Source organism: Grammomys surdaster, unplaced genomic scaffold, assembly GCF_004785775.1.
Source record: "Grammomys surdaster isolate TR1022 unplaced genomic scaffold, NIH_TR_1.0 126029, whole genome shotgun sequence".
Lineage (NCBI taxonomy): Eukaryota > Metazoa > Chordata > Mammalia > Rodentia > Muridae > Grammomys > Grammomys surdaster.
In genome coordinates, this window is record NW_021620842.1 from 6,331,634 (window position 1) to 6,357,399 (window position 25,766).

Sequence of the window (25,766 nt, forward strand, 5' to 3'; positions counted from 1 at the left end):
TGTGTGTGTGTGTGTGTGTGTGTGTGTGTGTGTGTGTGTGTGTGTGTATCAGTTGCTGAATGAAGTTTCTCTGGTCACTTTGATGATGATTCTGCTAGGCTCTGGTCTGACAACACTTATGCAGGCAGGACAATCTATAGGTCAGATATTTTGTGGCTTAGTTGGTATCTAACTTGAAACTTACCCTGGTTACAGAAGGTGAGACAATTCATGCTCTGTGTCCCCATTATTAGAGGTCTTTTCTAGGGTTATTCTCATAAATTCCTTGGAGTTTTCATTGCATGGGGTTTCCACATCTCTCTGAAGTGCACCAAATTCCAGTTATTTCTCTAAGTATCTCACCACCACCACATTCTGATTGTTCCTGTTCTCAATCCTACTTTCTCGTATTCTGTCTGCAAAACCTATTCTATATTCTCTTCCCCCAAAGTTTCTTACCTTTACTCTGAAGCATTCCTTGTTGTTTAGTCTCTCTGGGTCTATGAACTGTAGCATCATTGTCATTTAGTTTACAGATAATACCCACTTACAAGTGAGTAATAAGATGTTTGTCTTTCTACGACTGGGTTACCTCACTAAGTATGATTCTTTTCTAGCTCCATTTGCCTGCATATTTCATGATATCTGTTTTTAACAGCTGAGTAATACTCCACTGTGTAAATGTAACATATTTTCTTTATCCATTCTTTGGTTGGGGGACATCTAGGTCTTTTCTACTTTCTAGTTCTTACAAATAAAACAGGTATCAACATAATTGAGCAAGTGTTCTTATGAAAGGATGGACCATCTTTTGGGAATATGCCCAAGAGTGGTATATCTGGGTCTTGAGAAACCACCATATTAGTTTCCAAAATGGCTGTACAAATTTGCATACCTAGTAGCAGTGGAGGAGTGTTCCACTTGTTCCACATTCTCAGCAGTATAACTTGTCACTTGTGTTTTTGAGCTTAGGCATTCTGGAAGGTGTGAGATAGAATCTCAAAGTCATTTTGATTTACATTTCACTGAGGGCTATGGATGTTGAGTTTCTTTAAATGTTTCTTGGTGATTTGAGATTGCTCTGTTAAGAATCCTGTGAGTTGCATCTTGGGCATTTCAAGGTTCTGGGCTAATATCCGATAATCAGTGAGTGAATACCATGTGTGTTCTTTTGTGATTGGCTTACTTCACTCAGGATGATGATTTCTAGTTCCATCCATTTACCTAGGAAACTCTCGAATTCATTGTTTTTAATAGCTGAGTAATACTCCATTGTGTAAATATACCACATTTTTTGAATCCATTCCTCAGTTGAAGTACATCTGGGTACTTTCCAGCTCCTGGCTATTATAAATAAGGCTACTATGAACATAGTTGAGCATATGTCCTTGTTATATGTTCGAGCATCTTCTGGGTATATGCCTAGGAGTGGTATAGCTGCAACTCACAGGCCACATGAAGCTCATAAAAAAGGAAGACCAAGTGGGGGTGATTCAGTTCTTCTTAGAAGGAGCAACAAAATACTCAAGGGAGCAAATATGGAGACAAAATGAGGGACAGAAACTGAAGGAGGGGCCATTTGAAGACCTTTCCACCTGAGTATCCATCCCATGTGCAGTCACCAAAGGTAGATGCTGATGTGGAAGTCAGGAAGTGCATGCTGATAAGAGCCTGATATGGATGTCTCCTCAGAGGCCTTCAAGAGTCTGACATATTCAGAGGCAGATGCTCACAACTAGCCATTGAACTGATCATGGGGTTCTCAATGGAGGAGTTAGAGTGAGGACTGAAGGAGCTGAAAGGGTTTGTGGCACCATGAGGAGAGCAACAATACCAACCAACCACAGCTCCCAGGGTCTAAACCACCAGCCTGGGAGCACTTAGGGAGGGATCCAGGGCTTCAGCTGAATATGTAAGAGTGGAAGGCCCTGCTGGGCATATGTGGAAGATGAGATCCTTGACCTCATGAAGCCTGGATGCCCCAGGGGGTGGGAATTTTGAGGGTGGGAAAGTGGGAGTGGGGGAGTAGGTAGGGGTTACATCCACAGAGAAGAAGGAGGAGAGGTAAGGGGATAGGGGGTTTCTGGGTGGGTGGGGGATGAGGTAAGGGGACAACATATGAAATGTAAATAAAATATCCAATAAAAAAAAAAAGAAAAAAAAGAATCCTGGTTTGATCTGCACCTCATTTTTAATTGGATTATATTTAGTTTGTGGATGTCTTGCTTCTTGGGTTCTTTATATATTTTAGATATTAGTTCTCTGTCAGGTGTAGAGTTATTAAGAATCTTTTTCTATTCTTTGGGCTGCTGGTTTTTTGTATATATTGAGTCTTTGCTTTATAGAAGCTTTTTAGTTTCATAAGATTCCATCTATTAATGGTTATTCTTAGAGCCTAAGCAATTGGTATTCTCTACAGAATGTTGTTTCCTTTGGCAATGCTTTTAAGACTATTTCCCACTTTCTCTTATCTTTAGGCTAATGGAACAAATGTTTTGTGAGGGCCTACCATGTTCATTGCTTTTGGAGTGCCAAGATAAATAACACGTATACCAACACAAGATCCAGTCCAAGAGTATTACAAGATTTATTCTAGATTCAGCCAAATGACTTTTGGAATTTCATATGTCAAGTTCCATCTCAAGTTTTTGCTATATTGTGATGGATTTTTAGTAGTATGTAGGAAAGTCGTTTCTAGTTTCAGACTCCTGTGGTCTGAACTGTAAAGCAATGCTCAATAGCAAAATTTCATGTGACTTTGGTCACCCTTAGTCATTGCATTATGCAGTTAGCAATAAAATTCAAGCTATAGATTCTAGTTTGTCTAACTTGCACCAAACACACACACACACACACACACACACACACACACACACACAAACACATCAAGTTCTCAATATGTAGATCATACTAAACCCAATCTTTCAATACTTACTTCTCCCTCTTGAATCCTGGCATTAGAGACTTGGATGTCCTTACCCAGACTGATTCTTGATTCTCTCATTTAACAAGAGAATAATTACTTTTTCATATGTCAGAGAGTCATTTTTGTATTAAGTACAGTTCATAAATATAGACCATTTGAAGAAACAGAGCAATGTAAGTAAGGTGGACTTGAATCCACACTGAAAGGGAAGAAAACAAGACTAAGTTAAGAACCAATGTAACTAGTTAGTACTTCTAATCTAATTCACCAGTGTCATGCATTATCCTATCACTCCTATCATCTTACCATTAGTAAGGTAGCACTAGTTCATCGTACTTTTATGAATGAGGTCATTAAGACATAATGATGCAATGTTGTCTGGTAGAGATTTTGTCATGGAGGAGACCATGTCCACTCTTATAGTATCGATAATATTCTATCCACCCTTGAAGCAAGATACCCACATATATTTATACAAAATTTGTTATCAGTACTTGGATTATCTTCTTATTGTTAAAGGGAGACAGAAAAAGTAAAGATGAAGAAATGATGGTGGAAAGAGTTTGGGATTGTATGAAATAAAAATAAATGTTTAAAGGGATGGAGAAAAGTGAAAAACAAAGCCTCTCAGGAAATGCTGTATTAAGGTATCATCTATTCAAATTTGGGACCACTAACTGAGCATCTTGTCTACCAGCACCGTCCAAGTCTCAGGGGAGTAGTTAAAGATAAAAAATGTGTCCTCAAGACACCATTGTCTATATATGGTAGGGTATAAAAGACAGTATTTTACAAATGAGGTACCTGAGCTCAAGTCATCACTGTCCAATATGGTGAACAGATCGAATAAGAAACAATTGTAACACATTTTTAGCTAAAACAGTGATGTTTTCTTTATGGGAATTCTGAATTAAACTCATTTGGGAAGATAAGGTGATTTTTCTTTTGGCAAAACAATTTGAAAACAATGAGGCTTAATTATCTCTGAGGTCCTTCCCACGTCTATGAGAAATAACACTTAGACTAATCATTCTATTCCAAAATATTGTTAGAAGGTCAGTAATTGAATCTTTGAGCAGAGATGCTCTCAGATAATGCTAATTAGTCAAATTTAATGAGTACCCTGTAGTTCAAACTATGATCTGCTTTTGCCTGAATATAGAATACCCTCTTAACTAAGTGTCCCAGAATCAACTCTGATCACTTTCAATTCGTACTCCCAGAAGCGATCAGAATTATTACTTAAGAAGGAGATCCAGCCTTGTCCCCAGTCCAATTGAAACCTTTTGGCAAGTACTAATTTGATGAAAGGAAGGAAATTTTAAGGTGACCTACAGATCTGATAAAAGCTGTTCTGTGCATATATACATATACACATACACATACACATACACACACACACACACACACACACACACACACACACACACATATATATATATATATATATATATATATATATATATATATATGTTTTAACCATTTCTTGCATTTTAGAAACAGTCACCACTAATTTAACTCACCTAAATTTGAGGCTGCAGGCTACTTTACAAGTGGCCTGTGGCCATTCTACTTCTCTGGATAGTACCTGATTTTTGCTTTTCTAAGCCTCTACCTGTACTTCAAATCTCAAATCAGGTAGCCCCTTCTGGTGATCTTTTTCCTTCTATATAAAGTCTACCTTGTGTCTCATTTCACATGATTTCTTAGCGCTATAACTTTCTGTGTAGATGGTAAATCGCAGTTCACCATTATACCATAACTTTCTGACCACAGTACAAAACTATCATCAATGTACAAACATCTCTGTTGACATACTTCCTCATCTTCTCAGAACTTCTTAGCACAGAAACAGTCACAAAATATACATTTGGAAAATCTTTTCAATAGTAAATAATGTGATTATGCTTTCCTCTGAATGGGTCTGGATGGCATACTGATATCATCCTCACAAAACTGAATGTCATCAACATGCCAATGAGTTCTAGTTTTTCTGAATATATTGACTGTGTTTGGATTGCAATATTTTTCCTTATTTTGCACTGAAAAAAAAATGAAGACCAAATAAATTAAGTCATTTGGTCAAAGTCCCTTCAAGAATTTCTGAAGAAATCAAAGCTAAAATTAAGGTACTTAGATTGATAGTTCACTGCAGTAAAATCAAAGCAGCTGGTATAAATTATCTTCAACCATTCTGGATACAAATCTTGCAAAATCTATTAATATGGAAAAACTGTTGAATCAAATAAGGATAAGGGAAAGGGAGAAGGAGGTTGATAAAGGAAAAAAAACATAAAAAGAGGAGAAAGAAGACAAGGAAGGGAATGAGGAGGAAGAGAGGGATGAAGGAGAGTAAATAATAATAAGAAGAAGACGAAGAAACTAATAATAACAAAATAATAATAATGACAATAATAATTTTTAAAAATACTCTATAAACAGATATTTTAGAGCTTATTAAATTTAGCAAATATGAAGTGATGTTCTTTGTAGATATTAGTATTTGATGATAGTATGATATATATCCTACCATTACTTGATTGTTAGAGATGATTATATTGTGAAATAAAGCAGAACAATAGGAGATATTATTCATTGAGGGTATGTAGCATAATTATTTGCATTTCCCAGTGAAACTTAAACTTTGATGTATTTTTACTTCTGAAAGTAACCACATGGCCTTGACCTGGTAGTGCAGGCTATAACCAAGCACAATGTAATTATACACTGTTGAAATAAAAATCTCTTGGAGACATATGCCTCAGACTCTAGTCCTGGGGCCTTAGCTTCTGAACCCTTGTCAGCTTTTAACATACTTTTTCTTCCATTCAGTGTTTAATTGGTGTCTGTGGATTCTGGCTACCAGAATAATTATTATCTCAATTCCAATGACCCTTTATATCCACACTGGTTCCTACTTGTCTCTCTAAATTTTGCACTCCCTTATTCTGGACAAAAATCCCCTCAGACATCCTAAATGGAACACAGAGCTTTAGTGACTTATATTTTATTGAACTCAAGTTAGTTTCTAATTTATTAGAATAACAGTCTAGACCATGCCATTTATTAGGTGCGTGACCTTCAGAAGTCTCTAAATCTGCCTAAGTACTCTGTTTTCTCATCTGCAATCAGGATAAGAACAGGTACCACACAGAGTCTGTGGCCAAGTCAAATCATATGACAACTCTCTGTAATGTGTAAAAGAAATGCAGATGTGGAATAGGAATGTAATCAAGAACAGAGTATAACGAAATTAAAGCAGTGGTTTTCAAACTTTCTAATGCTGTGACACTTTATACAGTTCCTAATGTTGTGGTGACCCCTAGTCATAAAATTATTTTGCTGGTACCTTATAATTGTAATTTTGCTACAGTTATGAATTGTAATGTAAATGTCTGATATGCAGGATATCTGATATGTAACCCCCAAAGAGGTTAGGGCCCACAGAGATGGGAAACATTACCCTAGAGCAAGGATGTAGACAATTTCTCCTTCTAATATGTGAGTCTTTGGGTTTTAGAAGGTAAAATATGAGCCTAGAAAAAATGTAGTCCCATGATGAAGATGAGATAGAAATTAGGATTCTCAGCCATGGAGATTCAGACACTTCAAAATATGGTGACATTTACCTTTAAGGAGAATGTATGTAGATATCCAGACTTCAGTTTGTGGTGATGTATGTAAACCTATTCTCTTACCCTCAGAAGACAGCCTTAACATTTAATGTGGCATGTTTAGCACATGGCAAGAAAAATAAAGCAAGTCCTCTAACCATATCATGTTAGAGTGCAAAGGTTGTTAGTTAATTGGAAGAGAAGCAGAAGAGTAGCAGTAAAATTGAATAAAAGACATGTACACATGCTATATGCATGTTCTAAGTTGCAAATCTGTTATATATAATGAGCAATTTTATTCTAACTTACAGTGTATAGTCCTTGCCAGTCTTTTGGAAATTGAACCAAACCCATTGTAAGGGTGTTTCTATATTCAGTCTGACATTCCACAAACTTCTTTACATAAACCATATTCACAATTAATTATGCAGTATTTTTCACATTAGTTTATTAAGCTTAGACTCATACAAAACAGCCTAAATGAATGATTTTAGAATTTTTATGAACTCTTCAAATCCTTCTCAGTTTTTTATTTAAATTAATTGCCTTCATCATTGTTAACTGCTCTATATTAAATTTTGATACATAGTTCAAATGAGTTTTTCCACAGTTGGGAAAAAACAACTCAGATGTCACTGATTTATTTTATTATTATCTCCATCATGTCATGGTACAACTGATATAAGCAGATCCAAGACCAAGCAGGCAAGAGAATTCTGAGTGACATAGACATCCTCTACCACCTTACCTGATGGAAAGCAGAGAGTCAGTGTTCTGGCAGCAATTTTTATAGAGGTCTGCTATGAGAGCCTTCCTACTGGGGATAGAAACTCTATTCCATCTTTTGTATCATTTTAAGAAATATTTTTATTAATTCTTTGAGAACTGCAAATCCTGTATTCTAATCATATTCATCTTCATCCCTCAACTCCTCCAGTATATATCACTGCTTCATTCCAACACAACATTGTGTGGGTCATTTCTCCAACTTATGTTGTTGATATACTCCTAGAAGCATGATCATACTCTGAAACATGGTTGACTTCCTAGATGTCACACTCTTTAAGAAAACTAAGATAAACTGAATGTGTGTGAATGATTATGTGTGTGTGTGTGTGTGTGTGTGTGTGTGTGTACATGTGTGCTGTCTCAATGTGTATGCAATCATGTTTTATGGAGCACATGCAGCCACAAGTGTGAATGTAATGGGTAAAGCAAGAAGCCAACCTATGATGTCTTCTTTCTAACTCTCCACCTTATTTTCTTGGGACAGTCTTTTTTGACCATGTATCTCAGTGGTTCGACTAGACCTGTTGATCAGCAAGTAGAAGATGTCCTCTTTTCCCTGTCTTTCCAGATCTCAGATTGTAGGCATGCACTGCAACACCTGGATTTTTATGTTGATTCTTGGAGAATTCAAATTCTGACCCTTATAATTGTTCATTAAACATGTTAGACATTATGTTATCTTGCCAGTTCCTTAATTTGTAGTTTCTAAGGAACACTTGGCCCAATGACTTGGCTTGCAGTGTTCCACTGTATGCCTTTATAGCACTTTGCATGACATTCTTTCTAATATGATAATATTTGCAATTATATAATTCATTCCAGACTTCAAGCTTTTGACTAACTTCTGAGGGGGCAGAGACTCTAGTGGGTATTTTTGTTATTTGTTATTTTTGTTATTTTTTTATTTTTTTCTGAGCTGTACATCCTCAGTATCAGGTAGTATGCTTGCCACATGGTAACACAGTATTTACTGAACTAATAGAACGAAGCTTTGAAATGAAAGTTGAGAGATGATATTTGAACTTGTAGTGGCAGTAATAGTTTTCCTATTTAAGAAAATAGGATTTACTTATTTACTTGTGAAGAGGTAAATTATATCTTCCAAAATATGGGAAATCAGAAATCAAGATAATGGTTTACAAAATGTGAAATTAATTCAGCTCATGGCTTTTTAAGCAGCTGTATTCAATTTTACTGAGTAATGTACTGTCTGTCCTTTGGCCCTAACTAGTCTCACACATAAAATGATATAATGACAGAAATCCCTTCACAAGGCCACTGTGAGGATGACTCAAGATTTGTAGAGGATATTTGAAACTCACAAAAAGTGGTCAATATGTACTGACCCTTTCTGCAATTGCCCTTCCTTTAGATCTCTTTGCTGGAATGGACTTGTCCATGAACTAAATGTTTTTACATTGAGTTATAATTTCATTATTTTGATGGTAGAGAAGAATTGTGAGAGAAAAATAGAAGGGGAATTGTGCTTTAGTGACATTCAGTGGAAGTCATTCGAATGACAACCTTAAAAAAAAGAGTGGGATGCCTTGTGGGCATATAGGATATATATTCAGTCCCTCTATTTACATGACTGTTGACACTTGTTAGACTTCAATATGAGACACACTCATCTGGGGCAGTTTCAATAAAGATGACTGGGCCAACCCAGGATTATGTGACTGAATAGATCTGAGATGCAACATAGGTCCTTGGTGATACTGATGTGGTTGATTTTAAAGCCCGATAAATTTTTGATTAGAAGACTCTAATAGTTGCTACACATATAGTTTCACCTTAGTGCATGTACTTGGTACAGAGGACACAGAATTACTAAGTGAAGTGGATTCTACAAGATATTGGAAAGAAGAAAAACACAGAAAATAATATCCATGATTCCATGATATAATAAATTTATATACTAGTGAATTAAAAAAAAGACTAAACAGAGAAGTGACAAAAATTTTAGTATTTTCCAAAACAGTCTTAGACAAAAAAACTAAATCCAGATGAAAAAGTATCCTCCAGCCTGCCAATTGTCCTGGATGTCAAAGTCTGTGGTTTCCTCTCTTGTCTGCAGAGATCCTCATCCTCCAGATAGTCTTTCTGAAGCAGAAAACTCCAAACCCTTCTGCATAAGCAGTTGCTAATGCATTATATTGCTTCAAGTAGCATCTCAGCTGAGAGGCAGCATAACTTCCAACTTGTAGATGCTAATATGACAACAGAAAGGTACCCCATCCCTAGTATAATTTTGGAAAAAATTTGGTGGAATTCATTTGGGGACATTTCAAATATTGAAGAAACAACTGTTCCCAAGAAAAAAACCTCCAATATAGGTCATTTTCAAATGTGTAAAAGACTTTGTACATTAATGGTTGTAGCCATTCTTTACAATAACTTGTGAAAAAGTAAGAACAATCTATAGTCTATCCTGCTATAGAAAAATAAAACAAAGTTGACTTCAGTTTCTGACTCACTCATGATTATGGCATATGACTCCTCCTATGACAATCTTGTGTGGGTCTTGTGACCTGAATTTGCCCCAGATGATTTATATTAATGTTTATAATGAAGAATCTTCAGTTATTACTCCATCCAATACTTCATTCAAGACATTTTTAGTGAATGTCTGCTAAGGTGAGACACCATAGACTTTATACAAAAAAGCACTGAAACAGTGAAGAAGACAGTAGATGCCCATATACAGAGCTACTTGAAATATAGCATATTTAGTGACATCCAAAGGGCTAAATGACTTCAAATTATAAATCCATATGTTAGTCCTGGAAGGAATCCTAAAATATTTAACTCAATCCCATCATTTTATTAAAGGATGTAACAAAATAGAATAGAGAAATGTCTTAACTAGATTATAAGTAACTTAGCTTATATTTCTGTAAGATGAATTATCACACATAGCAAGGCCAAAATAATAGATATACAATCTTGAAATGTTCATGAGTTTGAATCTGGTTCTGATATAGTTAGATGTGATTATTCCTCATGGATGAAAATTTAAGAATTGGCCAGAGTATGCCTTTACCTACTAAAACCTATGGGGAAGAATGCACATCCAAGTTCCTTCCTGTTATGTATAGTTATAGGACCCAGGTCATCATTCTCTTGTTGTCTGGCTATGATACACTCCAAGCTCATATTTGTTACTGTGCAGTACTTGCACACTGTCTGTTCCTCTTCAAAGGTATGAATAGCATGTTTTACATAATTTCAGATGCTTTTGACTTGGAAAATGTTTTTTCTTAATCAACAAAAGTAATTAGAATAGGTACTTCCAGATAAACTCCTCTTCTTTAGGTCAGTTATAAAAATGAACAGGGGTACTGAAGTGATAGCCTATCATTATTGACAGGAGATTGGATCACTAAGGAGACATATTTAGAATTCTCCCTCATATAGGAACATTATCTACCTCACAATTGAATAGGAAAAGTATATACTGAGTTTTCTTTTGAGTTCACAGTATATATACTGTTCAGAATACTTCTTTTCTATAACAAACTGACCCGCACTTAGAGTCTTAAAATAAGAATTACTGTGGAAACTCATGATCTATGACTAGAGACTCAAGCCTGGGTTGTCAAAGCAATGGTGTTCTCCCTGTAGTAAGCTGCAGTTACTCAGTTGTGTACAACTAATACATGCCCATAGAAATTCTAAGAAGTCTTCAATGTTCTAAAAGCAGAGGTGGTCAGAAGGCTGTGATCCACTGGCCAACAACTCATCTTTAGGGCCTCTCCTCGTGGTTCTTGATTAGCATGACCAGACTGGTCAGATGGTTCTCTGAGCATCAGGAGGTATTATTCAAATGGATAGAAGATGATATCTGCTGTCTTCTTTGGTTCTATCTGCATAAACAGGGTGTATTTGTTCTACTCTATTTTATTAATAAAAGAAGTAATTGGATATAACAACATCTAAAAAGATAACCAGCATTGTGTGAAATATATGTATATGAGATATACATATAGAGTATGGTTTGTATTGGTTTATTTTTCTAGAAAAATCCATGGTACAAGAGAAAGAAATACACCTCTTATAGACCCTGTGAGGAAACATTTTGTAACATAAAATTGACCTTTAGAACTTAATTACTCAAAATTATTTTTAGTGAGTTTATTTTAATATTTAAAACTATTGCTAAATTCTTCTCTGAGGTATATGGTCTGTTGTTTGTTTTAATTATTGTGTTTTCTTTTATTGGCTTTCCTAGAGGAAAATTACAGGGGATAATTTGCCATAAGCTGCCATCTAATTTTTTTTTTTATTCTGTGAGTGAATATGCAGTATGGGCACCAGAAGAGGGAGAGAACATTTTGCAAGTTGCTGAGAATTATAATTATGAAAAAAACTCAAATATACATTCTACAAATGAATGAATACCAAAGAAAATAATCACTGGATTCTTGTCAAAAAGGCATGAAGAAGTCCTTGAAGTCTATAAACTCCTATCCTAACTGAATGGGAGGGGGACTCAGAGTGCTATTTTCTGTCTCCTAAAATTAGTGTCTTCAGGGCCAATGTCCAGCAGTCTCCTAACAATAAGATTATTTCCTTTCTTGAATGCACAGTAATCTAGGTAGAGTGACTGTTCCTCTGGAGAAAGCTTAAAGGAAGATTAACAGTGTTATTTTGGGCAATGTGCAAATTCTGTCTTAAGGGGAAGATTTGGGTTGTAGATTTCCAGTTACAATTTGTGTAAGCTCAGGAAAATCACCTAATGTTTCTAGTCTTAGTTTTTCATCTATTTCATGGTCCAGATCTTGCCCAAGCATCATTTATAGTTGTGGTTTTGATGTTTTGCCACTATAGTCTTAGCAGTTTCACTCACAGAACAAAACAAAACAAACAAAATGCTACTTGGTAGATCTTGACTACTCATTTTCTCATCCACAACCAAGTGTGTGTGTGGGGGGGTGGTGTTGAAGGTTATACTTTGGCTGACAATGACTTATTCTGAGTGTGTATTAAACTGTCTTATTAAATAAGAGGTTTCAAGTCCACAAATACATTCAGCAGAGCCTAGGGCAGCTGTCTGTCAATCATTGGAGCCTAAGGATTTCTTCCCAACTATGTGGCAATGAAGCTTTGAGCTAGAAATATTTTGGGCATTTCTTATCTATTTATGGAGCAAAAAATGGCAATGTGTTCCAACACTCTGGTAACCCAAGGGAGTACAATTAGGACAAGGGATTGGTAGATGCAAGCCTGAAGCTCATTCACAGCACTGTGCAGCATTTATCAAGGCTAAGATTGGTAAGGACATTTCCATTTCCACCAATGTTTGTCATTCTGCATTTGTAGCAAATAGGGCAGTTGACTCACTTCCCTGACGTAAGACAAGAAAATAAGTATCTCCAGTTGCTTTATATTATTTTTTGTTTCTTTTTTTTTCTCTGTCTCTCTCTTCCTGAGGCTCGGAAGTTGCTTTTTATTTGGATTAGAAACTAGAGGCTCGAGGGATTGAGTCAGAAATAGAACTGAGTTCTCACAATCTTTGTGGATAGGTCTTTCTTTTGTTTTGTTTTTAATCTTCCATCAGAAATATCTTCCCACGTTGCTTCCCACACCGAAACCTTCTTCCAGTCTGCATGTGGGGGAGTTATAGCCTCAGTCTTGTGACAAATAAAACATGACCATTAAGCCATCTCTATCCAAACTCTTCTGAGCCTCTAGTTTTCATAATGTTACAATGACATTTTTAATCCTCCCTTAACCCAACATAGGACAGAATAAAAAATATGAAGATCTAAGATAAGTATTAAGCAGACAAACAAAAGGCCTGAAAGATTTGAGGATGATAATAAACCTGATGCAGGTTCAGTCTCCTAAATGCAATTGCTCTGGATATTTTAAAGGAGTTATTTGGCTAATGTCTTATAAAATTATTGTATCTTTACAGAAAGGTCAAACCATGTAAGTGGTTGACTCCCTTCCACCTCTAAATTCAGCAGTCATGGTTATGACATCTGCATGTGCAAAAGTGTGTATATGTGCACACACATACACACACATGCACACACACACACAAATACAGAGAGAGAAAGAGAGAGAGAGAAAGAGAGAGAGAGAGAGAGAGAGAGAGGAATTTAAAACGTATAATATACCAAATGTAAAGAAATGTATCCATGTAAATACAAGCAGCAATAGACTGATTATGGTGTGTCTGTGTGAGTATACGTGTGTGTGTGTGTGTGTATGTATGAAACAAACACAATTAAAGAAAAAGAAGCCAGGATTTCCAGAGGGACAAGGTGGAAGATTATATGATATATGAGAGGTGTTTGAGGGGAGAAAGGAAAGCAGGAATATGATTTATTTATGTTTTAATTTGAAAAGTCAAAATATAAACACACACACATGTATGTATATACACATATACACATATAAGGTTCTGTCTATCTACCTATCTATTGACTCATATAAACAAATAAATGTCTATCTCTAACTCCATCTCATCTAAATGTATCTATAAATACATTGGGCCATACCTGCATTAATGTATCCCATGTCTATCACTGTCTTTTATGGGCACATTTACTATAGGTCTACTCTGTTTTGTATAAAAATATTAATTAGCTAATTTGTGTAATTAATTAAGGAATTGACACAATAATTTGTAAGTGTGCCTGTGTGCTTGCTAAGGTACACAAGTGGAGATCAGTGTACCACTTTCTAACATATGGGTTTAGGGGCATGAATCCAGGTTATGAAGCATAGCGGCATGCACCTTCCTTCAACTTCTAAGCCATCTCATTGGCCCAAGTCTGCCTTTTAAAGTTAGCACAAACTCTTCATTGGTGTTTTCTTACCTTTTAATTTTTCTTAGAAATTGCCATCTATTTTTTTTGTGTAACTGTGGTTGGCTCACTCACCAGGAGATTCCAAGCTGCCTGTTATTTTGGTGCTGATGGACTTTTACCTGATCTCCAGGTGGGGGCTGCAATGCATATTGAAGCAATCTTAATGAATTCCTTTTAGGGTACTTGTGTTGTTGTTGTCATTTACTACTAAGGATGGAATTGTTGTGACACATATGTTAATATGTACATTTTGCTAAATACTCAAGCAGACTGTTTCCTCTTCTCTCTTTGCTAGAACTTATTTTTTTTTCCTGTCCTGCACAGGGAAGTTGCATTTGTTTTTGCAATATTTAGCATTTTCCCTTGGTTTTTTTTTTTTTTTGGTCAATTTAAATTTTACCTGAGCTGCTCATCTGAAGTTGTATATCATTGGAATTTTAGCTTATATCATCTTAATGATGAACAAAAGTAGAGTTCCACAGGATTATTAGCTTTTCAAATAACCAACTTGTAAAATGAACTGTCTATTTCTATCATTTGCCCATGCTCTATTTTTGCTTGTGGCTTGTTCTTACTGAGTTATAGTATTTTATATGGTGTCCATTAATCCATTCAAAATTCCACAAAATGCCATAGCCTGTGTTTTTCATAAGCAACTAAATGTCTGTGTTCTGGAAGCCTTAGAATTCCAGGACCAAGAAATTCACACAATGTCTAAGGAATACTTTCTGGTCCTTGTAACTGTCTTCTCACAATAGAAGCCTTCACAGATCTGCCTATGTTTAACAATATTCATTTCATGCATGAGAACTGCATCCACATGGAGTCATCACCTCAAAGCCCCCATCTCCCAACACTATGTTTTGAAAATTTAGCTGTAAATCGATGGATTTTGTGGACACAGATAATCTGACCATGGCTTGAATTATGAATGCAGTCTTTTATTTACTTGGAGGCACATTAATTTATTGTGTTGTCTCTAATTCCAGATTTTTGCTGGGTATGGTTTACTCATAGTACTTTTCTATTAGCCAATATTTTTTCTCTGTGGTAAATGCTCTAAAGAAATATCTTCCTACTCTAATACCATGAAGACAATTGCCTTCATTTTGTGTAGAATTGTTTAGTCCCTGTTGCTGTTTCCTCTTCACACTCTTCCATCATTTTATTTGATTTGGAGGAGTAGAAGCAGTTGCTATAAAAATTTCATTGTTTAATATCAGTAGTTAACTGACCCACCAGTACTTGTTGAATTTTTCCTCTTTTGTAGTTTTCAATCTATAATTACTGATTTCAAAGGAACCATTTAACATGTGAACTCAAAGGGAACACAATTACTGTTTTCATAAGAGATTGTGTGTACCTACTATAAGTTTGAAGCTTCTATAGATGATGATCTTGTAAAGAGTACACCGTTATTCTGTTCTGTTCTGGAGACAAGAGAAGCTTAGAAAGACAAGCAATTAGTTCAAGGTTAAATAATGTACTCATTAAGACTCAATACGATTATTTTTCCCTTTGAGTACAATACCTACATCAAGCATTCTAGTGGCAAAGTTCATTAGATCTGTGGAAAATGAGCAAACAGTGAAACTAGAATATTAGACTACAGTCAGTTGGGCTGTTTTAGTAACATAGAATAATTTTTTTTAAGCTGGGACATTTACCCTCAATAATGATAATGACGAATAGTTCTAATTTCCTTTTACTGAAAACTCTCAGAAGCTTTTGATTTCTAACTTAGTTCTTAAGACAAAGTGCAAGTTAATTATTATCTTTGGCAGAGAAAAAACCTGAGATTCAGGGGTTGGAAGGGTGTCTCTATTGGTAAAGTGCTTACCTGATAAGAGGTTTGCATCATTAGCACCCACATAAAAAACAAAACATGCATTACTATTTCATGCTTGTAATCCCACCACTAAGAAAACAGAGGAGTGGTGGATCCTAAGAATTCAGTGGCTGGCAAGCCTAGACTAATCAGCGAACTTTGGCTTCCAGATGAAGATCCTGTCACAGAAAACAAGATGGTGGGCTTTTGAGAAAATATTGATTAGTCTATGGCTTCCATGTGCATGGTCTCTCATGTAGGTATAAACATACATAGGCACACACTAAAACACTGGGTGCATGAATATACACAAATGAAGGAAGTAAAGGAGGAAGAATGAAGAATGATTGTCAGAATGCTCAAGAGACTCATTCAAGGACAAATATCCAAGGTCAAATAAACTTAGTGCAAAGTCCAATTCTCCCTTAATTTATTTCTGCTCTGTGATCACCTAGAGCATTGACCTACATGATCACTGTCTCACTTCAAGGTTACAGCAGGCCACTAGTGTTTGTAGGATTTTGGTCTGAGGCTCTTATTGTGCTGCGTATGTGCTGCTCAGGACAAATAACTGACTCTGACAGCATCCACATGGGAGCACCTGCTGCTTTTAGTCCTTCTTTTATCTCTGAGCCGCTCTTGCTCCTTCCATCATCTGTCTTCAGTACTTCTATGCCCCAAAGCAAAACTCAGAATTTGAATATGCAGCTGATGTTGCCTGTCACCTCCTTCAAGACACAGAACAGTGTAATTGCAAAAATTGTTTCATAATCCTCCCCAATTAAGATGCTGACAACCTAATTTGAAAGACCAGGTTGGATTCTTCCTTTGCAGTTAGCTTGCCCTCTTTCTCCTTTTACCCTCACCCCTGCCCTCTGCAATCATACTAAGGCTTCACTCCATGGTTCCAACTAGAAAATGTCCTCAGCATGGAATGAGAGAGTAAAACTCTCTTTTTGGTCATCACTTCAACACTGTTATGTTCTATTCAGTGAGGCTCTGACCCCATGGGAAGAACTGAGGACAAACGTCTGTTAAGGAAATAAAAGAAGCTTAAATAGGACAATGATTAAAAGGTAATTTTTTGTCCAGGGAAACTGATGAGCAGAGTGGGCCTGATGGCTAGTTATAATCGAGACTGGCAAAGCCATGAACCAGTACTCTAGGCATCTAACCCTACAGGCATGTATAAGTTTGAAGAGCACCATTCTTTCATGTCATGCAGAGGTATGGCTGTACACACACACACAGAGAGAGAGAGAGAGAGAAAGAGGGAGAGAGAGAAATGCACATCCATATATATGCATGTACATACACATACACAAACATTTGTACACCCATACATACACACATTCAAAGTATATAAATAACAGTGCATACCAGACACCTAGGAGTCAGTGCTTGTCTCCCAGTTTTAACCAGTTTTCTGCACAATATACACTCTATGGAGCCATGCAGATTTACCAAGACAAAAATTACAATGTCAAAGAAACACCTAGGAAAACACATGGGACATAAATAAAAGAGCAATTTGAAATTCCACTTTCTTCTTTTTCTCATAGCTTCTGTTCTTTTAAGAAACACACTTTTATTAAACAAATACGCCTTATGGATTATAGTTTTGTATTTTAGCCTAGACTTCTTCCCCTGTCCCCTGCAACATTCTCTTGGCACTAGATTTGTATGATCTTCCCTAAAATGCCACAGGCCAGGCACCGCATTCCCAGCTTAGGCAAAACCTCCAATTAAAATCAGCAGGGAGGTTGCTTGAATTAGGAATCCCAGCCAGGGCTCCCCAGCCTGATGGTTCAGAATAGGAGATATGAGCCTTTAAACAACGGATGGGAAGCCCTGGGTGGCAAAGCCTCTATCCTCCAAATGACAAGGGACTCATGCTGTGTCTCTGGGAGACCTGTCAGGCTGCCAGAACATCCTGGCTGTGGCAAAGACAGGACCCACAGCGAAGCAGCTGAGATGTCTCCAGGGTTCTGAGAGTGGTTTATATCCACTATGGGGTTTAGAGGGCAAGCAATATATACTGTGATCATTGAGAGGATGTCGAGATTATATTTAGAAATCTTGAACTCTGGCCATGTCTATGCTGTGTGACCATGGATGAGTGACAGTCCTTCTCTGGCTTCAACACTCTTATCAGTGACATGGAAATCAGATGGTAATCCTAACTCATGTCAGTGATGTGAGGATGGAGAGATAACTGCTGTGACCCAGGAGGTATTCCAGAGTATTTACTGTCCACTCACTAAGTGAGGGACAGTTGCATTCAGTTCTAAACATGGTGCATCTTGGCTGTTAGTTTGAATCACTTTTCTTAAAAATTCTCTGCATTTTTCTTTTATTTGAAGTCACTGTGGGTACTAATTGGTCAATTACTAGATTTTTTTCTAGTTTAGAGGTGACCCTGAAGATTCCTGCTTCCTCTTTACTCTTATCTCTCTCCCTCCCTATCTCTTACCTCCTCTCTCCCCAGCTCTCTCCTTCCCTCCCTTCATTCCAACCCCCATCAGAATGAATTGAGTATCTCATCCAACAGAAAGATGTTGATTTGGCTGCAAATGGAAGATGCTGTAGCTGGATCCCTAGAGACAGAGAAAAGCATTTTAAAACATGGTTCTTACTGCCTCACACTCACTGCACAACAGTGGGTCTGTGTGATCATTGTGAGACCCTCCCATCCAGATCTGGCCTATTAAGCTGTTTCTCTGTCGCCAAAGTTGAGACAGCTGTCACTAGCTAGCCTGAAGAACGGTATTTATAGATCACAGTCCCTACTACCCCTGGTGCCCATCCACTCCCTCTGCATTCATCAGAGAGGCACAGTTATCTCTAAATGGAAAATAGAGACCCTAAAAGTTTCAGAGGAAACAAGGGATGTGGTAATAGATTCTTACATGATCAAATTCTCTGTATTTCTCCATTTGTTCCATTTGTTTATCATCTTATGGCTACCTCTTCCTGTTTGTTATCCTTATTGTTTTAATATCATATTGTGGTTTACAGCACAAAGTATACCCACAGTACATGTACAAGGTTGATGTTTGAAAGGTATGCTACTTGATCTCTCAAGTCCTCTTCTTCTGTCACACTACAGTGGTGACAGGTGACGCTCACAGGAACGGTGTATGTGAATACTCCCTATCATCATCCAGGCTACATAGTGGTGTATACTAATGGTGAGGCATAGAAGCCCTCCATTGGTTTAGAATTCCATCTTCAGGGACATTTTTTTCTTACTCAGATCACTGGGTGGACATGGAGAAGGTATGGGAGATTATTTGGATTAAAGCTGGTGTTGGAAGTTGTATTAAAAAAAATCAGCAAATACACACATACACACACACACACACACACACACACACACACACACACACACACACAATGACCTGACCTTATTTTTCAGGTTTTAGTCTTCTCAAATGTAGAACTGAAAACCAACAGGATGCTCACTGACATTGAAAATTAGAATCACTGACAATCAATCTCTCTCTCTCTCTCTCTCTCTCTCTCTCTCTCTCATTTTCTTGCCTTTATATAAAAGGAAAGGAATAGATCACTACTCTGAGCCTAAGCCTATGGTCTCTTCACTGTCCACATTCTCTAAATCTTGTAAGTGATAATAATTTAACCTCCCCTGAAATTGTTTCTATCCTACCCACTGGCTGTGAAATAACACATTATGCCCAGTAGCTTCCATGCACCCTTCTGTCCATCATTTCCAATATGAAGTCCTTTTCTCCTCTCTGCCACCCCACCTTTCCTCTCTGTTTTCTCTTTCCTGGGCCTCACAGTCCTTACACCCTTCCTTCACACCACTTCCCTTCTGCCTCCTCATGCTGTACCATTAATGCCCCCTTTGATACAGCCCACAACCTCACAATTATTCCAAGCTCAGGAGACGCAGGTGCCATGCAGCCTGCTAATGTGTCTCAGAGGGCCTCTGTCCCCAGTCCCTCCTGCCTGACAAGGCTGGAATCCTAATTCCCCAGCAGCCCCCTTGCTTGTAGCAGTATCACCAGGAACTTTCATCTTTTTATTTCCCCCACTGTGGATTCTGAGAGTGCCGCCACAATGAAGCATTGACAGGAGGAGTGGGGGCTGTGGTCCTGACAAAGGGTCCCAAAGATGAGACACGAGAAAGGGGGCGCTCTACGGGGTTATAGAATGCCTTGCAGATGGGAACAGAAGCACTCTAAATGGGGTACTGTACTGTCACTTGGAGAGGGAGTGACAGGGGCAAGTGTGGGCCATTTGAAAGAGGCATTTTGAAATAGAGCTCTTGTCAGATGTTACCACGCAATCGCAGCCGCGTGGAGGGCCCCTGCAGCTCAGAAAAAATATCAGATGACTCATACCCCAATATTCAGTCAATGTTCTGATTTGGGAGGTGGGAGCCACACAGCTCATTATGATTCTTGCTCCGTTTCCTGAAAGCTGGGCCTGCTGTTCTCCAGGCTGTAATAGGATTGGTCTCACGAAGCAGAGACCAGGGAGGCCTGCGGCTGTGTGGGTGGATGGTATGGAAAACTAATATTGCTGTCCTGAGGGGATGAAGAGAAGTTTGTTTTCCTTTTTCTTACTTTTTTTTCTTTTTGTTAATAAAATGTAAGTAGGAAAATATTAATATTCTTCGTTCATTCATTCAGCAAACATTTATAAAGCTAGGAAGGTTGTGTGCTACGTGTTGAGGAAAGAAAGGCCCTGCCTGCTAAACCTGAGAGGCTGGAGGAGAAACTAGGGATGAGACAAATATTGAGAACAATGCCTTGGGGTGTTTTTAAGTTTTTTTTTTTTTTTACTTTTTTCTTTTACAGGATGGGGGTTGGTTCTGTGGATTAAATAGGTAGACAGTTTCACGAAGCTAATTATTCTACCATTTTTCTCAGATGATAAGTAACTCATTTAAATCCCAAGTCAGCAAGGCAGCCATTTCAACAGTATCCATTTTCAAATGTCTACAGCAAAATGGCTTCTTTTAGACTTCAGAGCATTCCAGAGAGTGTCTCAGGACCTTCAAAGGAAGAGCTTATTCTCTGAGATATGAGCAGTGTGTACTATTACATTTTTTTTTATATAATTGCTATATCCAAGTCTTTTCTCAGCAGTTTAAATATATCATCTCAGCATCCCTGTGCCAGCCTCTTGAGACAGATTTTATTATCCCCATTTTTAGCAAACAATACCAAGGATTTAAGAGATGTAATGACACATTCCTTGTTGCAGGATAGGTTTGTTTTTTTATTGTTTTTTTTTCCCCTGACTTGAACCAACAATATCCATGCTCATCACCTTTGACTGTCCTATCTCCTCAATGACTTTGGGGGTTTATGATTTTGTGATTGTAAATCAAGAGAATTGCTAACATATCCCACCACAGGATGTGTGGTGCAAATGAGCTTCTTTTCTCAGTTTCATAGAGCTAGAAGATCATGAACTATGCATCCCATCATCATCATCACCACCACCACCATCTGTGTCCTCACAGACATTAAATGTAGTCCTAATACATTTTCTTTAAGACTGTTTTTAAAATTCTGGCTGATAGATAATGCCAACAAAATGTTGATGTGTCAGAAGACTTCACATCTTAGTGGTGATAATGCCAACAAAAAGTTGATGTGTCAGAAGACTTCACATCTTAATGGTCATATGATCCATCAGTTTGCCTTGGAGCTTCTCTATTCATGCTTATAAAATAAACCTGACAATCCTTTTGCAGGGAGAACAAGAACTAAATTTTACTAAGTGCTTAATGCCTACCAAATTTGAATGTATACTTCACAAAAAACTTTGTGTGATCCTTATAACAATCCTGGGGTGGGGGGGGGTGAGTGGAAGGCTAAAGAAATTCCCCATTGTCAATTTTGCTTTAAAATAGGAAAAGCCAGGATTTTATCCATTCACTGGTGAAGCTGCTTGCATCTCACGTTATTGTCTGGGTGTTGCTGGTAGGCTCAAGTGAGAAGCTAGGCATAAAAATACCTGTGAGTGGTAACTGCTGGAAAGATATGTAGGACTATTTGTATCATGGAGGACAGCCAGGAGGTGACTTCCAAAGAAATGTGGAAAAATGAAAGACCTCTGGGCTGACAGCTTTACACATTTTTATGTATTATTCTGCTGCTTTTTATTGGTTCATGGATCTGTCTTCATTAAAATGTTTTAGTGCCTAGAATCTGGGTATTGACACTGGTATCATTCACAGCATGGATAGGCAATGTGGAGGGGTTTTAGAGACACAGTTTGCAATAGAAATTCCACACAACTGAGAATTTAGAACTCTGAACAACTGAGGAATATATATATCTTCATTGCATATTATGAAAAGCCACGTGAGAATCATATCAGATGATCCATACAGAAGTACTACATGACTTTTAGAATACGGTACAATGAAGCATACTTTTGTTGACAGGGTTGGCCATCCCATAACTTCATCAGTGGAAAGTGTAGAATCCTCGGATATTGACATAAAAAAATACAAATAAAAAGAAAGAAAGAAATTAAGAAAGAAAGGCAAAACATAGAGGTCCACAAATCTTGCCCATGTGAGACTTTCCATTATTTGTTGTCATCCAGATAGTATATTTGTGCTTAGAAACTTTATTCCCTAAAACAAATTTTTCAGTGCCTATTGTATAATGGAATAGCTAGTGATAGATGAATACCCTAATAATTAGTCCAATGCTTCTTTTTTATAGATGTTCACAAACAACGTTAGGTGTGTAAGTACAAAGTGATGCAACAGCTCTAAGACATTATGCAGGATGACAATGTATTTATTAATGTATATTTACTCTATATTCTCTTATATTTAATCTATTTATTCTTAGGGCTTACCAATTAGGCTAGGCTGGCTGGCTAATGAGTCTCAGGGATCTTCCTACTCTGCCATCCAAAACCTGAGATTATAAGTGTGGGATACAATGTCTACTTTTCTTACATGCATACTGGGGATTGGCAAGCATTTTACTAAGCCATAATTCTAATCTCCCCTTTTCATTCTTTGGGAGGTTCCAACTTGCATAGTCAGGTGTATGATGTACCTCAAAATTCTATTGATCCTAGCTAACATTTTCCATTTTTCTTCTTTTTCACAGGACAATTCAACAGTGGCTTGCAAGGGTCCAGTCCCTTCTCTACTGCAATGAGAATGGGTTCTGGGGAACCTTCCTGGAGAGCCAGAGGAGTTGTGTGTGCCATGGTAGCACCACACTGTGCCAGCGCCCTATCCCATGCATCATCGGTGGGAACAACAGCTGTGCCATGTGCAGCCTGGCCAACATCTCACTCTGTGGCTCCTGCAATAAGGGCTACAAGCTGTATAGAGGCCGCTGTGAACCACAAAACGTGGACTCTGAGCGGAGTGAGCAGTTCATCAGCTTTGAGACCGACCTGGACTTCCAGGACTTGGAACTGAAGTACCTGTTGCAGAAGATGGATTCACGCCTCTATGTCCACACTACCTTCATCAGCAATGAGATTCGCCTGGATACATTCTTTGACCCTCGGTGGCGCAAGCGCATGTCCCTCACTCTCAAGAGCAACAAGAACCGCATGGACTTTATCCACATGGTGATCGGCATGTCCATGCGTATCTGCCAGATGCGCAACAGCAGCCTGGACCCTATGTTCTTTGTCTATGTCAATCCCTTCAGTGGGAGCCATTCAGAAGGCTGGAACATGCCCTTTGGGGAATTTGGCTACCCACGTTGGGAGAAAATCCGTCTGCAAAACAGCCAATGCTACAATTGGACTCTCTTGCTGGGCAATCGGTGGAAAACTTTTTTCGAGACTGTCCATATCTACCTACGTAGTCGGACTCGGCTACCCACCCTACGCAATGAGACTGGCCAGGGCCCGGTGGACCTGTCAGATCCCTCCAAAAGGCAGTTCTATATCAAGATCTCTGATGTACAGGTGTTCGGGTACAGCCTGAGGTTCAATGCTGACCTCCTACGAAGTGCCGTGCAACAGGTGAATCAATCCTATACACAGGGTGGTCAGTTCTATTCCTCCTCATCCGTGATGCTTCTCATGTTGGACATTCGGGACCGAATTAACCGCCTGGCCCCTCCTGTGGCCCCAGGAAAACCCCAGCTGGACTTGTTTTCCTGTATGCTGAAGCACCGCCTGAAGCTGACCAACAGTGAGATTATCAGGGTGAATCATGCCTTGGACCTCTACAACACTGAGATCCTCAAACAGTCTGACCAGATGACAGCCAAACTCTGCTAACCCGGGACCCTTTGCCATGGACTTTCCCTTCTGTTGTACAAATACAACAGAACAAAACAAAACAAAACAAAACAAAAGAAAACACACACACACACACACACACACAAATTTGTAAAATGTAATTAGTATTCAAAGGAAAGGAGGAAAAAACTTCATTTGTTGGAAGCTAAAATGTTCTAGCAACTGTATAAAACCGTGGGGCATGTCTCTTACTTCTATATTCTGTCATGAAGAAGGGTCTCAGAATTTTGTGAAGCTTTGAGTTGGTGGCTTCTTTGGCCTCAGGTGCTGTGTGGAGTTGGGGGGAGAAGGGGAGAGCATATGCAATGAATTGTAAAGACCTCTGCTGTGCAGGTGCTAAGATTAAACACTAAAAGAGAGAAAGAGATATATGTAATGTACCTCTGACACTGCCATTTTTCCTTGTGAGAGGAAATGGACGTAGATAAAGAAGATATTTCTTCGGTTAAGATTTCTTCCCTCTTTATGCTTAATTCTTTGTGCTTCTTTTGACGCTCTACTGGGGATGGGGGTGGGGGGATGTGCAACAACAATCTTACCCATATGGCTTCTTTACGTCTCAATAAACTGAAGCTAATGGAAAATGGTTCATAGGTGGTGGGTTGGGAGAACGGAAACTGACACAATTCTAGAACAGTCAATAACCTTAGATAGTAGCTCTTCAAACTGCTTAGTTTAGGAAAAAGGGTCAAAGGGAAGCAGCATGCTCATGAATACCCTCATAATAACTGCCCCATAAGAGTTTGAATCTGATCTTCTTATGCCCTTGCAAACACACATTCTTTCTTATCAATCACTCCAAACAGTTTGGTGTTTTCTGCTTCAAAGATTTTACCAAAGGGTAAATGATTTCTCTATCTAAGATTGTGTGTGATGATGGTTTTGCTTGTGTAGAGAAAATTTTTTTTACCTACTTTCTCCAAAAAGAAATATAGTATCATATTGTTCAGAAATGTTATTCTAATAGAGATAGTTTTAATTTGAGTATATCCCATGACCAAGTAATAATAGTAATAATAGAAGTTTTGGAGTATATGGAGTATATAAGGCTTCCCACGTATTTTTAAATTTCTTTTGGATTAATTTATAGTACACAAGCACAAGTGCACATGCGTCAAGGCCTTGCTACACGTGTATACACAGTGTAAACACTACTACTTCTTGTGACAGACCTGGGTTTAGTAGAATGAGAAACTGAAGGCAGTTCTTCAGAAGATTTGGGAGACTATTGCTTATTAGCCTTAGGAGCTCAGCATTTAGGTGGTACCTGCAAGAGATATTCCTCTGACATCTGGATCCTCATTTGTATGTTTGGAGTGAAATGCAGAATCATTGAAGTATATAGTAAAAACCAGAGATTCTCTGGTCTAAGTCATCAGTGTTCACTGATAGCTTCCCTAGACAAGAAACTGCTTAGCTCTTTTTTCCACCTTCCATGAGTGCTACTTTTACCAAAGAGAAGCAATCATTCCCATTTCAGGTTATGTTATAAAAGCTAGCTGACGATTGCCTATTACTCTGTAATTTGCACATTC

General features: G+C 38.0%; 1 protein-coding gene across 1 annotated transcript in view; it reads left to right on the forward strand.

Annotated features, from left to right (window-relative positions):
* The window catches only part of Brinp1 (BMP/retinoic acid inducible neural specific 1), a 189,997-nt gene extending 165,726 nt beyond the window's left edge, over positions 1–24,271 (forward strand). Inside the window, exon 8 of the mRNA XM_028754642.1 lies at positions 23,073–24,271. Coding sequence (XP_028610475.1) covers positions 23,073–24,210 — 1,138 coding nt within the window. The 3' untranslated portion in view covers positions 24,211–24,271. The remainder of the gene's footprint in view (positions 1–23,072) is intronic.
* The last annotated feature ends 1,495 nt before the right edge of the window (positions 24,272–25,766 follow it).